The sequence below is a fragment of the Lepidochelys olivacea genome (assembly GCF_965140295.1).
Source record: "Lepidochelys olivacea isolate rLepOli2 genome assembly, chromosome: 4".
Lineage (NCBI taxonomy): Eukaryota > Metazoa > Chordata > Testudines > Cheloniidae > Lepidochelys > Lepidochelys olivacea.
Genome location: NC_140414.1, coordinates 97,146,899 through 97,164,205, shown reverse-complemented (window position 1 = coordinate 97,164,205; position 17,307 = coordinate 97,146,899). Strand labels below are relative to the sequence as shown.

The 17,307-nt window shown below is 42.9% G+C and overlaps 1 protein-coding gene across 1 annotated transcript in view; it reads right to left on the bottom strand.

Annotated features, from left to right (window-relative positions):
• The window catches only part of SCFD2 (sec1 family domain containing 2), a 312,552-nt gene extending 295,903 nt beyond the window's left edge, over positions 1–16,649 (bottom strand). Inside the window, exons 1-2 of the mRNA XM_084626275.1 lie at positions 15,666–16,649; positions 9,101–9,269 (exon numbers count right to left, since the gene is read on the bottom strand). Coding sequence (XP_084482401.1) covers positions 9,101–9,269; positions 15,666–16,503 — 1,007 coding nt within the window. The 5' untranslated portion in view covers positions 16,504–16,649. The remainder of the gene's footprint in view (positions 1–9,100; positions 9,270–15,665) is intronic.
• Between the last annotated feature and the right edge of the window lie 658 nt (positions 16,650–17,307).

The following is a 17,307-nucleotide window of genomic DNA, read 5'->3' as shown; positions in this document are numbered from 1 at the left end:
AGACCAATTATTAAGTATTTTATAGCACCCGCTAGTGTGCTAAGCGCTTCACAGCATACAAGTACCTGCCCCTTACAAGGGTCTTACAAATTAGAAATGGGAAGCAGGGAGAAATGAATGCTTTCAGGGAGAACAGTGGAGGGACAGAAAATACAAAGGAAGAGGCAGAAGAAAAAATATGGGGAGTAAAGATGATAAAAGAATGGAAGGAAAAAGAAAAAAAATGAGGCACACTGAAAACATCACTTTGATATATTACAGGAACATAAAAAGAAAAAAGGTGTGACGCTACGGAGAGAAAGAAGACCTAACAAAAACGTGAGAGATGTAGTAACCTATGTATTAAACAGAAAGGGATTGCCAATGCTTTGGAATTAAATAATTCTTTTTAAATGTAGGAGTTGTGGCATTACAGTATTTTGCTGCCTGGCTAGTAGACTTAGTTTTCAAACCGCTAAGTGCCAGATAAATGTTTCATGCCTTGAACTTAAGTTTTAGCCTGTATAATTTGCAACAGCAGACACGGAAGCTTTGGTTTGTAAACAAACAAACAAAAAATTGTTTTCCTTCCCAAATATTGCTCCCTCCTCAAAATAAGAAGCTTTTGTGTGTTCTTCCCATTAGTTTATTATATCATCTTTTTCTCTTTTGAGAGAAAGCAGGTTTATTCTACTGTATTGGCTTCTGAATCACACTTCCACTCATACACAGGCTATTCTGGTACCTAGCAGAAGAGCCAAGGAACAATTCCACAGTGTGTAATAAGGCTGATATATACAACTGCATTTTGGAATTTTCATGTCAACCTGAAGGCAGCATACAAAGTAAAGTGGAAACTAGTCTTTGAAGAGTACCTTACAATATTAGCCAAAATTACACAGATAGTAACATTACACAAACACTAGTGCCCATGTTGGCTGCTTAGAGGAATTTTGTAAGGATATGAACCCCTCCTGTTCCCTAAAAATTATGAAGCGGTAAAGGAAAGCGTTGCCACACCTGAGTAACGACTGAAAATATAAAATATCTAAGGGAAGAACCCTAAAGAACTGACAAACGAAACAGAATTTTCAAGTCAGGTTTACTAGTAATAAACAAGGTTGAGTCTGGTTAAAGATGGATGAACAGATCTTTTCCACAGCTCTAGAAGAAATGCTGCTACAGTCCACACACAGTAAGAAGAGTCTTTAAAAGCTTACCATTTCTTTGAGGATGGAACAATAAACAGGCTTTTAGGAGGGACATAATTTTTCTTTATTTTAAGTCAGAAAGGCAATTCCATGACATGCATTTTATCAAATGCGGGGGAACGAGGGACCACCCTTTCCTCAGAGTGACCAGATAATTCCTCGTGGAAGGCATCTGACTTCTGATAATTGGAGAGGCAGGAGAAGTTGACAGAGAAATCCTAAAAAACCAAGTCCGGTCTCTGGAAAAGAACCCCAAATGGTCCACAGAGTCATCCTCCTGCAGGCAGGAGGGAGCAAGGAGTTGCAGGAACATAGATCTGAAAGGGCAAGCACCTTTGATTTTAAGTATTGGATCTGCTGCAATTTCTGCTACTGCTAGGAAGAAAGAGCTAAGGGAATTTTCTGCTTTCTATCAATCCTTCAATAAACACCCACATGCACTCACCAGAACTGTTTTTCAGCTAGTATAGGCAGGGAGGCTAAAAAGCCCATTATCATGTCTGGAATCAGGATAGTCCTGAACTCAAGAAAAACCTTAAAGTTGAGGCAGGACGCTGGTTTCCAAACATGAGTGCAGTACCTCAAACCTTACAGCAGGGGGAACTGTCACACAACTGAAAAAGAGGTTTCAGAGTAACAGCCGTGTTAGTCTGTATTCGCAAAAAGAAAAGGAGTACTTGTGGCACCTTAGAGACTAACCAATTTATTTAAGCATGAGCTTTCGTGAGCTACAGCTCACTTCATCGGATGCATGCCGTGGAAACTGCAGCAGACTTTATTTATACACAGAGAATCTGAAAAAATACCTCCTCCCACCCCACTGTCCTGCTGGTAATAGCTTATCTAAAGTGATCATCAGGTGGGCTGAAAAAGAGTCACAAGACGAATCTCAACATGCCAACGCATGGGACAAAGGAAGAAAATCCAAGCAGCACTGAACTGATGAAGTGCAAGTCTGCACAATGGATAAAAGAGGAAAAGCTCAATACAGAGAGAGATACAAGAATACACATACACATATATTTTACATTTAAAGGAGCCTCACCCTCCATCATCCTGGGATATTTTCCCCCAGTCCTTCAACAATACTATTCAATTAAGCACAATCTGGATTTTATTATACTATCATCTAAGGAAACAAGATATCATCAGCTTGCTAATGATGTAATTTAGTTATTCTAATTATGAAACACAAATTTTCATTCAAAAACGCAACCGTTCTGATTTACCTTCTAAAAACCAAAGTTCTCTCTCACATGCCAAAAAAGAAAAATACAAAAAGAATTATTCAATATGACTATTATAGTTCAGTGTGTCATATTTATTCAGCATTAAAGAGAAACAGTGCTTCATATTTTTTAAACTGTGTTCAAGAACATATGTCAAAAAGACAAAGCATGTATGTACAATATCTGAATCAATGCCCTGCCACTGGAAATAAGCTTTCCCTCCACCCCCATTTCATTTTTCCAATACAGGTAGAAAATTTTTTTTTCCTTTTAATGGTTGTGCTGGTTGCTCTTTTTCTTCACCATGCAAGAACAATTAAGCCTATCTTCATTAATTTGCATTATGTGTACTGTCAGAGTTGGCAGCAACAAGGGCCGGGTTCAGTATCTAGGGGTTCCATTCCAATAACACAATGCAAAACCGGCTCGAGCCCCCACCCAGTGACCTAGGACAAATATATACCACCCCCGCTGGGCGCCTTCAAGAGGCAATACTTCCCCTCTCGCAAGCACATAGTCTGAGTGTAGCAAAAAGCCTTTTAATACCAGAGAGAAACAATGTGGCATTATGTTGGGGAAACACATTCAACAGGATTCATAACACAACCCATGAGCAAAAAATCCACCCCAAGCAAACTGGGGCGTGTCCTTTCCCTTTGGTTCTTGAGTCCAGCAACCCAAAATCACCCAAAGTCCCAAAAGTCTCTGTCCCTGGTCAGGGCAGCCCCAGAGTTCAAAAGTTTATCTGCAGAGTTTTACCTCCCAATCTGGGTGGAGATGGGGGGGGGTGGGGGGGTGGGTGTGTTAAGGGGCACCTTACATAGTCCAAAGCTGATGGCCCCACCTCTCCATGGGGCTCCGCTCTGCCAGCTGCCCCATGAGCTACTCTAGGCATCCAACAAACTGCTCTGCTCCACCAGCCGCTCCGCTCGCCATCCCGCAAACTGCTCCACCGTATATCTTCAGGCTCCCTCACTACTTAACACAACACTCAGTGATTTCAGCTCTGAGTAAGTTTAACTCTTTTGTGATTTCAGCTTGTAGTAGGGGAGCCTCAGTGCTGGTGTACCATTAGCCCAAAGTGAATTCAGCTCAGCAGCCTGTAACTAGACTCCTAATGGAATCAAAATTAGCTCTGATATTCCACAGTGGAGAGAGAAGGAAGTGCAATTAGCATGTAAGGCCCTCACCAGGGGGCCCATGCCACCAAGTATTAATACCTGTCCCCAGCCTCTCTCAATTCACAGTTTTGGAACCCATGTCCCTTGCCTAGCGACTGCTACTTAGTTGATGGTGAGTCCCTCCATCATAACAAAAGGCCACGTACAGTTCCACTGTCCTTGATTCCCATAATCAGGGTAATAACAATTTATTCTTCCTGCCCCAATAACAGAGACACTGGGGATCCCACAGCACCTAAAGTGACCATTTGGGCAGCTATGGCCTTATTCTAGGAGGAGTGGGCGTGCCTATGCAAATGAGATCAGCCCCTGAAGTTCTTTTACACAACTTGCCACACCTCACCACCAGATGTCAGGATGGAGCTCATCCTGACTCTGCTTACATCTGTATGATTGTTGTATGCTTACATCTAAGTATCACTGTAGCTCTAACATAGTCTTTCATCCTTCCAGCAACAATAAGAAGTCTAATGCATTAAAAACAGCACACAACTAAGATTTGCAGGTTTTGTAGGTGATGCAATGTTAAAAGGAAGTGGAAAAAATAAACATAGGCAAAGAGAGTTTCAATAACTTACTGTTAATTATGTTCATTAGTACTATTATTTATTAAACCCCAATTGAGAACAGGCACCCTTTTTGCTATGCACTGGACAACCACATAGACAGTCCCTGTCCCAGAGAGCTTACCATCCAAACAGACAAGACAGACAGTGAGGGGAAACAGGCACAAAGAGATGAAGTGACTTGCCCAAGGTCACTTAACAAGTTGATGACACAACTGGGAAGTAGTACCCAGGTCACCTCACGCCCAGACCAGAATCCTATTGACAAGGACTATCATCCTTATTGTGGTCAAAGCTTTTAACAAGACACTTAAAAACCACCACCACCACCAATACTGACCATAAGCCTCTAAGATATTTTGGAGCCACATTCTGCCCCAGATCTGCACTCAAACTGCCTCTGAGGTTATGGGGAGTTCCATATGTATTCTGCATAACTCTTATAACCACATCAGCTGCAAGGATGTAAATATAATGGAAGAGCTGGATTTTTTTAGGATTTTTTTTCTTCCTAGTTTAAATTGTAACAAGTCAAGTATTTTCTGAAATGTGAAGATTTACAATTACAGTAAGATCAGAGTACATAGCCAAACAAAAATGCTAACTGTTTAAGACCAAATGAACATGCATGTGTGCACCCACACTCCATTCAAAGATAGTATGTGCCTAAAGTTAAACAGGTGCATTACTGTTTTTAGGACTGAGGAAGAGACATGCTTTCAGCTTCAGCGTATTCTTTCAGTATGAGGCACTGACTAAAAAAAAAAAAGTCTACCAAAAGTTTCTCAATGGATGATTAAGTTTCCACTGCCAATGTTTTATATGGGGGAAAATAATAGAAAGTTTTGTCGTGTATTGTATTTTAAACATCTGGTCTGCACTTCAAGGTTTACCGAATCACAATCCAATGAACAAGATAACCACATTTTCAGCTTGTTATTTTTACCAATGCAAACCCAGATGATTTAATAACTCTAATTGCTTTGTCAAAAATGTCTAGACACCTTAGCTACTATTGCCAATTGAATTACTGTAGGCACAGCAACCCAAATGTGAAATGTATTAGAGTATGGTTTTGCATTTTCATGGACAAAATGTTTACAGTAAGTAGCTAATGGCCCGTTTCATGTTTTATAAAAACTGTTTATCTTCTGCATACATGTCTGGCCCTTTACTGAGTTGTATATTACCACAAAGCTGGTCCAAAATGTATACACAGGAGATATTTACAAGCTCCCAAGTGTTTTGGAGGGATAAGAAAAACAAGCTATATTCAGGAAGTCACTTATATATGTCTGACCAACATGATTACGATTTGTCTAATTTGATACTGAAAACACATGATATAAGATATGGTTGAATAATAAAAGGTACCATTTAAATTTACCACATTTCAGCACCATGTTAGTCAGTATTCTTTGTTCTTATTTATCATGATCCAGTGATTAGGACATTAGCCTAGGACTTGTGAGACCTGGGTGCAAGTCCCTGCTTTCCCCCATACTCCGTGTGACCTTGAACAAATCACTGAGCATCTCTGTGCCTCAGAATACAGCTCATGATGATGTGAGAATGAATAAAGGTAAAACTGTGAGGTGATCAGATACTACGGTAATGGGGGGCCACAGACAGACTGACACCTTTTTTTCATTGAGATAAATAGCCAAATTCTGCCATCAAGTGGCCAAATGGTTCACAAGTCAACAGAATCCCAGATATTCATCCAAAGCGGGCATAAAGCGCCCCCCAAAGAACTGCCATTGTCTTTAATGAGAAAAGTAACTGAAATGATTTGAATACAAACTCGACTCCGAAAGTCTACAACTCATCTAAATGCCAAGACCAAGGTGCCATCAATATCAGCCATTCATTTTTAGAAGTGTCTACAACTGTTTCCATCATACCATTATTTCGCTCATATTATACATTCTTTGTTTGGAAGAGCAAGGTTTTTCTGCTTAATAAATATGGAGAAGCACACAGTACTGATCCAACATGGATGTCTTTAGTTCTCATTCCATAAACGGTTTCATTCTTTAAATCATAACAGACTCTTGGGCTCTTTTCAAATATTTCTTGATTAGCAGCCATTCATGCTGGAACAGCAATGTGTCCGTAATTACAGTAATGCAACATTTGTTCCTCCAACTTTTTTTTGTACTGCTAACACTATTAAAATTGAAAATTCTAGAAAAGCAATTCTTGAACTTTTTTCCTCATCAAGAGATCACCTTCAAAGTATAACAACTTAAGCAGCATATGGCATTTAAATTTTCATTTAAATCTTTAAAGAAGCCCATTATTTCCTTAGGTTTAAGAAAAGAACCCTGCTTTATTTCACCACACCAGCCATAAATTATTCATTAATTCTGTTTGCTAACCCCGTAACTGAGCCCAGATGTTTCTGTTAGAGAAACATTCCTTTAAAACGTTAAAGACAGCAAGCTGTGTGGATAGAGCTGACATTTCTCCTCCTCCCCACCACAATAAATATTAATATTAACTCAGGGGAAAAAAATATTTTTAAGTATTTGAAAATATTCTGAATATAGAAGTCAGCATTTGTGAAATGCCATTGCATTTGGCACAACCGTTCCAAAGCCATTGTATAAAGAGCCGCTGTGCCACATTAAATTACTAGTCCTTTCCCTGACAGAGGTCCTGCTACCTTCACTCCATACAGTAACTGGAAAATTTACAAGCAGAGAAACACTTCTTGCCATGCATAAACTGTACTTTATATCTATATGCCAAAGTTTTTAATTACAACTAGCATTTTTGAGCTTGCTACCACTGGCAACAGCCATTTTGATGAAGCATGAGATCACTCACAGCACTATCAGTATGGAAGCTCATTGTAGGGATTATAAATCAATTTCAGTATTGCAAATGAATTTAGGCATTTCACACTGGTCAATGTTTGTAATGTGACAGTTAAAACAGACTTGTGTTGAAGAAGAATGGAAACTGGTTTACAATAGTTAGACTTCCATTCTGATAATGTCACAGATTCTGCTACTTTCAGCATAATGGAAATGCCAACAGTAATTGAAAACTGTTTTCAAACATTTCATAGTTTATAGAAATGATTAAATAAATTGGGCCTGAATGATCCAGAACAGCAATCTGATTTGGGGATGTGAACTTTTTCAGGCCATATAGTACTTCTCCAGTTGTGAGTGATGTGGAGATATAAACATGGCTGTACAAATAACACAAGCACGTCCAGCAAGCCAAAGAACAAAGACAGTGTGAAAGGTGCTAACAGCCACTCTAGAATCTGCTTTACAATAACTCAGCAGAGTGGAGCTGTTTCCTAGGGCTTGTCTACACTGGCAACGTTAAAGCACTGCCGTGGCAGCTCTTTAACGTGGCTTGTGTAGTCCTGGCAGAGTGCTGGGAGAGAGCTCTCCCAGAGCTCTAAAGAAACCCATCTCCACAAGGGGGGTGGCTCCCAGCGCTAGTGCACTGTCTACACTGGCACTTTACAGCGCTGAAACTTGTTGCGCTCAGGGGGGTGTTTTTTCACACCCCCGAGCGAGAAAGTTGCAGCGCTGTAAAGTGCCAGTGTAGACAAGCCCCTAGAGTCTGAGGAGGCCACATTCTTAAAGCGAGGCTCAAAAGACCAATTAGCACCTTGGAAAACGGTTGGTGAAGATTCAACAAATGGTTTATTTTTGCTAACCCAGTCATCAGAGCAGTAAAGGTAAAGTTCACCTAGCTGAGCACATGTATCCCCCCCCATGCCCAGAAGAACAGACTGAAGAAATATACAGCTGTACATTGCTTCAGAAGCTGGACCCAGCAGCACCTAGCTAGTCTGGGGTGGGAGTGGGGAGAGGGTAATGGGCACAGAGGACCCCTATGAAATAAAGGTTATAGGATGAAGTGTAGGAGATCGAGAAATTTTCTGCAAAATCTCGGGGGCGGGGGGAGGCAGGAGCCAAAAGTTGTCAGCCCAGAAGGAACAAAACACACTTGATAGCCTCTCCCAGAAAATCATGTTCCAATATGAGCTGGGGATGTGGTGGAAAAGGAAATAACCTAACATACTGGTTCCCTACCCTAGAACTTTCAGAGCACTATGCTGAGCAAGACTGGTATAACTCTGTAAGATAAAAACAGTTAATGAGCTTTTATTTTTATTTTTTTGAACGATTAGATAGATATTTTATGTTCTGTTTTCACACTGTAACGGAAGCTGTCATAACACAGCAATTCACAGACACACAACTACATCTAAAAATTGAAATTTCAAGTTAGGTGCACTGTATACACAAAAATAAAATATTAGTTCTGAATTAAACACAGGCAAAGCAAAGTTATTTCTTTTAAATATCATTGTTATTTTTATGTGTTATCACAGAGTGGGATGGCCTTTAAAGAAAGGTGATCTTAGCCCCACCTGTGCCTAATTAGCTCCCTCTGCCAGTGAGGTGTTTGAAGCCAGGGATATGGTGATAGGCTGCAAGTCACCATGTCCTCAGGTAGAAGGCCAGCAAGCAGCTCAGTTAGGGAGAGACCTACAGGAGCAGGAAGGTTCCTGTAGGAGACAGAATCTGGAAGCAGGCTCTCCACCCCAGCTAGCTGGAACACCTGGCTAGAGATACTCACTATGCGGGACAGAAGTCTTGTGAAATAGAGGCTTTAGGAAGGGCAGGCCACAGGACCCGGCTTATCTGTTCTGATTTATTTTGGAATGTTTTAGGTTTAAAAAATAAACTTAACCTGAAGAACTGAAATCCTGCCTCTATCAGGAGCTTATCTCACCCACTGCTGTACATGTGTATGTATGGATTATTATTTCAGAATTTATTTCAATAGCACTAAAACCATAATCTTCCTTTTTTCTGGGCATAAGGTTATTGTTCTCTTCTCCTGTACCACACAAAAAAGTCTGTAATTTAAAAAGAAAAGAAAAAAAGCAGTTTTACTTTGGTTGTGCCAAGCAGCCAGGTGCTACAATATTGCAAGTTTCATCTTTAGTCTGCAGTGCAGTGAGTTCCACCATATTAACCATCACATCGTTTGTGTGGCCAGGAAGACGGGGAAGCACAGAGAATATCTTCTCTGCTAGACTGTCACCATGATGACCAACTGCCCCTGGGAAAAGATAAGGAAATAAGGAATCAGATACAAACGTGGAAAAAAACCAGAGTATTGAGAACAAAAACCCATTAGATTACTGGGGAGAGGAGATTGTTAGTCTTGTTTTAAAAGATAGCACACACATTTTTAAAGTTACTTTGCTATAAGAATCTGGGGGTATATCCAATGTTAAATTAGAAAGAACAATACTTTTTTGAAGAACTTATTTTAAAAAATAGGATTTAAATGGACTTTTATGATTTTAGAGATGCTTGAGATTTTTTTCAAACAAGAATCTAAATTCCTTATCTAAGGAAAAAAGTGGACAAGAAGACTTCCAGTGGCTATTTAAGAAACAAAAACAAACAAAAAACCCCAAAACACTCACCTCACTTTTCTTACCTAAATGAACAGTGATAAACTAAAACTTCTCCTCTTATACAGGCCACATGCCTCCTCCACGAGTGTGGCTTTGCATAACTCCTAATGTGGACCTGTCTCTTTCTGGCATAATGTGGCTCTGAATGTCTTTTCTTGGGTTATTTCTGACCAGTTATATTAGCTTGCATTTGTCCAGAAATAATCTCATTTTATTATTCCCTGGCCAGGTTCCTAATTTTCTTTTTTCCCCTCCCTTTAGATTATTTGTGTTCTTTCTGGTATTAGTAGCATCTCTCAATTTAGTACCATCTACATATTAGTACATATTTGGAGGGAAAATGTACAATTTCATATAGAAAGGGCAAGGACCCTATCTCCTTGGACATGTGATACAAATTATGATTTGTAACTCAATATTGTAATCATCCCCTTATTCTGACAGATGGCTTCTCTTTGAATGGCAACTACCTCACAGTTAAATTATTACAGTTAGTAGTAGTTTTAGACTTCTACTGTAGGGATTGACAGCAGCTGAAAATATCTCAGACAGGATCAAACACAGTACTGTCTAACAAGATGTGGGCTGTGTTCAGATATAGTTTGTGAGGAATCTGGCACTTATTAATTAAGCAAGCTGCTATATTTAGAGCTTTATGGAGGCATTCGCGAATTCTTCAGCAGTTAGTTACAAAGTGCTATAGCAGTTTCAGAGAGATCATCAAAATATGATGGAATAATTTGAATGTTCTTTTGATGCTTAAAAGAAAGCAGCACCCAGATAGTTTAGCTCAGGGATTTGACAATTCCCATGCTTGGAAGCAAACTTAAATAATAGCTCAAACCTTTCCCATCATCCAACATACTGTATATTTGATCTACACTGCTAGCTCACAATGCCATATAAACAAACAAGGAGAGTTGCTGGCTTTTTATATAAAAGAGACTACAGCTGTTAAGAACACTATTTTGAAACAAAATGCATAGTTCATCTTGCATGGGTAATCATAGATTTTAAGGACAGAAGGGATCATTAAATCAGCTATTCTGACCGACTGTACACCACAAGCCATTAAATTTCACCCCGGTACCTTTGCATTGAGCCCCAATAATTTGTGTTTGTTATGGAAAGACTTTGCTGGACAAATGTGTGTTTTTAAAAGGTGATGATTTGTTGCATAAGGAAGATGGTAACCATTCCCAGCGTAGGGCAAGCCATGAAAAAATGGAGCAAACTTACCTTGCAGAAAAGTGGCATCATTATGGCGGGAATCTCATGTCAGACTATACATTAGCTTTCTTTTCTGCTTATAACCAGACCCTATTTTCTTGATTCTACCTCCTCTCTCTTTGAGTAATGCTACATTTACTAAAAATACCAGTGACTAAAAAGTCATGGACAGGTCACAGGCAGTAAACAAACATTCACTCCCTGTGACCTGTCCATGACTTTTACTATACAGGCAGTCCTCGACTTTCCAAGGTTCGACTTAAGACGAACAGCACTTATGACGTTTCTGAATGGACACCGATTCAACTTACGACCATTGGTGTTGACTTTACAACACTCGGTCCTGCAATGGAGTGTCTTGCAGTTCCAAGTGACAACGTTTCGACTTATGACAAAATGTTCAGGAACCAATTGTGTCGTAAGTCCAAGGGCTGCCTGTATACTCCTGACTACAAGTTGGGGGAGGGGTACCTCCGGAGGGGGGACCCGGGGGCACCACGGGTGCTGGATGGCCTGGGCCACCCCCTCCCCACACCCACACACAAGTACTCGGGGGTGGGGGGCATGGGTACTTGGGGGGACGCTGCTTCAGGGGGCATCATGAGTATTCGGAGATGGGGGAGTCGCAGCCCTGGGGTGCGCCATGGGTGCTGAGAGGGGAGAGGCCGGGGTGCTTGAGGGGGAGGGGGAGGTTGGTGGGGCTGGGGCAGGTTCTCTACCCGGCTCCTGGAAAGTGGCAACCTCCAGCTCCTAGCTCCATGTGCTGCCTCTGCTCCACCCCAAGCCCCAGTTCTGCAGCACCCATTGGCTGGGAACCATGGCCAATGGGAGCTTCGGGGGTGGTGCCTGCAGGCGGAAGCAGCACGTGGAGCTAGGAGCTGAAGGAGGAGAGTTTCTGTTGCCCTTCCGGGGAGCCCCCGCACAGGTAAGCACCACCCCACACTCCAATCCCCAGCCCTGAGCCCCCCAATGCCCAAACTCCTGCTGCTGGAGGGCGAGGGGTCCTGAGACTGCCCCAACAACAGCTGGTGCGACTCGCCCATGGGCTGCCCAAGCTGCTCAGGTAGCTCCTGGGCCAACTGCGTGGGCCACTGCAGAAGTCACAGAATCAGTGACTTCTGTGACCTCCATGACAAACATGGAGCCTCAGGCATGAGCATTGTGTTCTCAATTCAAACATACAAGTGAGGAGCAGGCCTCAAATGTATTACAGAAGAGACCAGGATGCAAGCTCAAAATAAAATAGTAACTAATTTGGAACAAAAAATCATTCATAACCACATAATATTAATAAATATGTTTTTCCTGTCTTAACTGCTAGTAGACAAGGGGAAGAGTTGTGAAGGGGTGGAAGGAGAAGGAACTCTGAAAGCCACTTTAGGTTGCCATCACTGCATGTTACTTGGCTTTGAGACTCTCCTCTTGATTCTAACCACCATGCCCCTCTCACCCTCTCCAATCCCCATCAGCATAATTAGCAGGGCAACTATCCTTCAGACAACTGTGATATCACCTTCCTCAGCTTGTTCAAAGTTGACTATGAGTAAATAGGATTTTGGATGATACTTTGGGCAAGATACCTGACCTTGCTTGTTACCAAGACCTGGTTTAATGCACCACCAATCCTCTGCTAATCAGTTAGTCCCCACAGACGAGTTAAGACAGCTCACACCAGAAAATATTCAACAATCCAAAATAGCGGTCCTGTCCTTCTCTCACATCAGATGCAAGAGATGCCCCACACCTGAAGAATTCTTTTGAGTGGCCTTTGGTTCATTTTGATTAATGCAAGATCAGTGGTCAGTAAATTACAACAGCACGACTTGATTCAAGGCTTCAACTTTGCACAGATTTCTGAGATCTGATCATCAGATTTGTTTTGGGTGCTGGGATAGTTTAATCAACCTGCTTGTGTTCAGTGGCTGATCTTAAGTTCTTGCTACTGTGAGAATTCTTATTTTGCAGATTTTGTTCAGATGGAGGCAGACATGTCTGCTTCTGTGGAGATAAGGAAATGTATTTAGGGGACAAATGCCAATTCTTCTGCTTTTGTGTCAGCCACTGCTGCTATCTGAAGTACTGGAGGTGGTAGGAGAACTTTGTTCGACAACTTCTGACCGTGACCTACGCTGTACCTGGCTCGTGGAAAAACAGTGAAGAATCGTCATTAGCGGAGTTTGTTTCTGGAGCAGCAGCCACATATGTACTTTATAAAAAATATTAAAAAAAAAGAAGAGCAGCCCTAATCTCTCTCTCTCTCTCTCAAGAAAGCATTGACAAATCACTTGACTTTGACAATATCTTTCTTTTTTTTTTAAGCTTATCGAAAAGGTGGTGACAAAACAACTCTTGGTACCTTGTTGCCTCAAATCTCCTTGATGCTTGGTAGGCAGGGTGCTAAACTGGCACAGACATAGCTGTTTGCATTCGTAGTTGATTTTCTTCTGCCAATGGATGCACATCAAGTACCATGCCAATATTGTTAAATATGTATACTGCCTTTGATTATTAGATGTTGCTGAGTTGCAATGGGAACCATGGTTAGAGTGTATGGGGCTGCTCTTGCATAACTTTGTTCTTTTCTCTTCTTAGCCAGTTTCAAAATGTGGTAATAAGCAATTGCTCCTTTTTTCTTTCTGAGTGTGCTCTCATGCAGTTCTCTTTGAGACATTAAAAATATAGATGAAGTATTTAAATACCTGCTGTCTTTTAAGTTATCCATCAGAGCTTCAAAAATTCAACAGCAAGTAGGAAACTTTCCCTAGAAAGTACAGGACTCCTACAGAAATTGATAGTTTCATCTAAACTTTTATTAAAGAATATTAAGTTTAGCACATGGTTAAGCATATGACCTACTCAATGTGAACCAGTGAACTGCTTGCAGATTTCCCAAACATCAGCATGACATTAATATCACTCAGGTCAGTTTCACATTTGCTGTTCAGCACAACTGTGAACAGAGCTATGAAACTGACCATAGTCAAGCAAGGATACACTTAGAAGGACACAAAATTGTACTGAAAATATTATATCATAATGTATATCTATGGTGTACCCTCACCTTGGATACTGAATTAAGTTTTGATACAACAGAAATAAGATGTATAGAGAAGACTAAGAAAAGTTATTGCTAGCATAGAAAGAGCTCCATAAATGGAGAGCTTTGAAAGATCAGCGTTATGTAGTTTAGCGATGAATAAAAGGGTAGACTTCAGAAGTTTACAACATAATAAATAGCATATAGAAGGTAAATTATGTGCTTCTATGTACGCTTCAGAATACAAGAGTAAGAGGACAATTAAATTAATAGGTAAATGTCAAACATAAAAGAAAATCCTTTTTAAAGATCCCATAAAATTAATCTGTGAAACTCATACTGCGCCAGAGATCTTAGCAGGACTAAAAAAATTAAACATTTATAGTTATGATACTTAGGATTTAAGGGTCAGATTTTCAAAAGTGCCTGAATGATTTAGGAACAGGAGTCACATTGAAGTCAAATAAGGACTTGTTCTCCTAAGCTCATAAGCCAAGCACAAACTGCCTGGAAATAGGAAGAAACATCGCCTCAGAGACATGTTATCATAAAAATATCCGTTAAGGGAGTGGGTTGTATATACCTTCCACCAAAGCCACTAGTACTGGCAGCTACTGTCACAGACATGATTCTGAATGTTTATCAGATTCAATATGGCAGCTTATCCTCTGCTGCTTCTTGGGAAAGTTCTGGGATCCACTGAAGCTATTTATGGGGAAGGAAAATTCTCACCAGCAGCCAGGCTGCTGTGAGGTGGATAGGTCCTACTCTTTTCCTAGCTTTCTTCCCCCCGACCCTCATTTTCCTTTCCGTCTCCCAAGGGGTGAGGGCTAGTGTATCACTGTCCGTCTCCAGAACAATCCCAAAACCTTGAGATAAAATGGAGTGGGGGAGAAAAAGAGAAACATCCTTCCCTTTCCATCACTGGTGGGAAGCATTCAAACTTATCAGACACACAACCTGCAGATCCTGATACAAAAGATGGAAGTTTGGCATTCTCCCGGGTCATTGTCCCTAGAGCTTGCTGGTGACTCCCCTACTCAAGTCTTTCATTTCTGCCTATCAATATCATTTTTTCCAACATCTCACTCGAAAATGTCTTGTAAATTTTTCAAGCACTGGGCATTTTATTCTTGTTCTGTTCTTTCCTATACAGGTTCTTATACTGCCCTCATCACTGTAATATTTAAGCACCTTCCAGGAGTGCATTAAGTGACATGCCTAACATACAGCATGTATGGTTCATTATTTCGTCCTCTCCCCAAGCTGAGTGTTTTGTTTTGCTACTGTATTTGCTAAAATAGCTTCTATCAGGACAACTGACATATAAAACCTGAAAACTAAAAGTTAAATAAGATACAACTCAGGTTCATCTCTCATTATAAAAAAAAAACTGTTTTCCCTTATGTTGGCATTTGAAAGTACTTTACAAACCCTGATAAAATAAACTTCACCGCACATTTCTCTCTCCCTTCTGCACTCCTCTCCCAGGATTGAGAACCGTGAGCAACAAAGATGTACACAGACTCTCTCTAGGTCACAGGGTCAGTGGCAGAACCTAGAACTTATGAATCAGTCTCCTGCTTTAAACACTAGCCCATGCCTTTGTAGTCACATCTCTTATTTCCACCACTCTCAACGGGCCACTATAGCCACATTTGTATGTGAGCACCTATCTGCACAGGCACTTCGAAATCCAGTGATCACCATAATAATGTAAATGAAGCGTGGCTCACAATTGTAATATTGATATTAAGCTTCTTACCTGTCAGATCCAGTGTCCTGTCTATGAAGATGACAGAGGCTCGGTTTTGTGCGGTCTTCCTCCTGTTTTTGGCCTGTGAGTAGTTCGCCAAATCCCCTGCAATAATCTTGCTCAAGGTCCCAATTGCAAAGCACTCCTCTCTCACATTTAGGCACTCAAACAAGGAGTTCAAGCCAGACACCAGGGTTCTGATCTGAAGCTGCAGCTCAGGAGGCAGAGAGGAGAAGTCCAGGTCGTTCAAGCTGCCAAACTTTTTCTTCTCAGGCCTGGAGGAGTTGATGCGAGCCAGGTCCTGGGGCGTCATGGGGAAGAGCGAGGCAAAGGCCGGGGTCACGAAGAGATGAGGCGAGATGGGCGCCAGGAGCAGGGGGGCATGCCGCACCTCGGCGGTGTAGTTCATGTTGCCCATCCACTGGCAGAGCTTCTCCTCGAACTGCTCGAAGACCGCCTGGCTGCCCCCCTCCGGCTCGGCGCCGCCGGGCGCCCCATGGGCCAGCAGGTGCACGGCGTGGCTGACGGCCGTGAACACCACGCAGTACTGGAAGCGGCTGAGGCTGACGATGTCGCGAATGATGTCCACCGCCCTGCCCTTCAGCAGGCTGCTCACCACGAACACCGCCTTGGGCTGCTCCGCCGCGCCCGCCTCGAAGCTGGAGAACTCCTTGACGGCGAGGGCGCCGGCGTCCAGCAGCCTGCCCGCGCCGCCGCCCGCCCAGTGCAGGCCCTCCGCGCACGCCGCGTCCACGAACACCACGGCCCGCTTGGCCTTGGCCAACACCTGCTCCCAGGCCTGGCGGCAGGCGGCGAGCGCGGCGGCGGCGGCGGGGCAGCCGGACATGCTGGGGCGAGGGGGGCGCGCGCGCGCACGCGCGGCGGAGGGTAGCCCAGTCCCCGCGGAGCGAGCCAGGCCCCGGAAGAGCCGCGGCGGGACAGGTACTATCGGGGCGGCTGTGACAGGCACAACACAGCACACGTGCCCGGGGAGGAGCGGCTTGCCGCAGGAATGTGACGCACCAAACCGGCGAAGGGCGCTGATTGGCTGCTTGAAGGCGGGAGGGGTGGGGCGATGCGATGCGATGCGCTGCGCCGGTTCCGGCGTCGTGGTCCCGTCTCCAGCTCGTCTGGCTGGCGGTGGCCGCGGCTGGGGCCGCGAGCGGCGCTCGGGAGGAAGCAGAGGCGGGTGTGTGCTGGGGGGCGGAGCCCTCGCGGTGACTTTGCTTCGAGCCCTGAGCCGCTTAAGGGGGCCCTATATGGCTTTTTATTGTGTGCTGTGTGTGTGGAGCCCCCCCTCGCCCCCATATTAATGTGTATGGGCCCCAATGGGACAGCAACAAGAACAGGAGGACTTGGGGCAGCCTGGAGACTGACACATTTATTAGAGCGTGAGCTTTCGTGAGCTACAGCCCACTTCATCGGATACATAGCATGGAACATATAGTAAGAAGATATACTGCCTTTGCCCATGTTTTCAGTCCTCTGTAGGGTTCACATTTGGAAGCGTTTCTGTGCAACAGGAAGGGGAAGAGAGTTTTTTAAAAAAAACATGGCATGCACGTGTAATCACAGGACTCCAAGAGCTGCTGCTTTGTGACTTGGACTACCTTAACCCTGCCAACATAACCCTGTAGCTTAGCCACAGTCA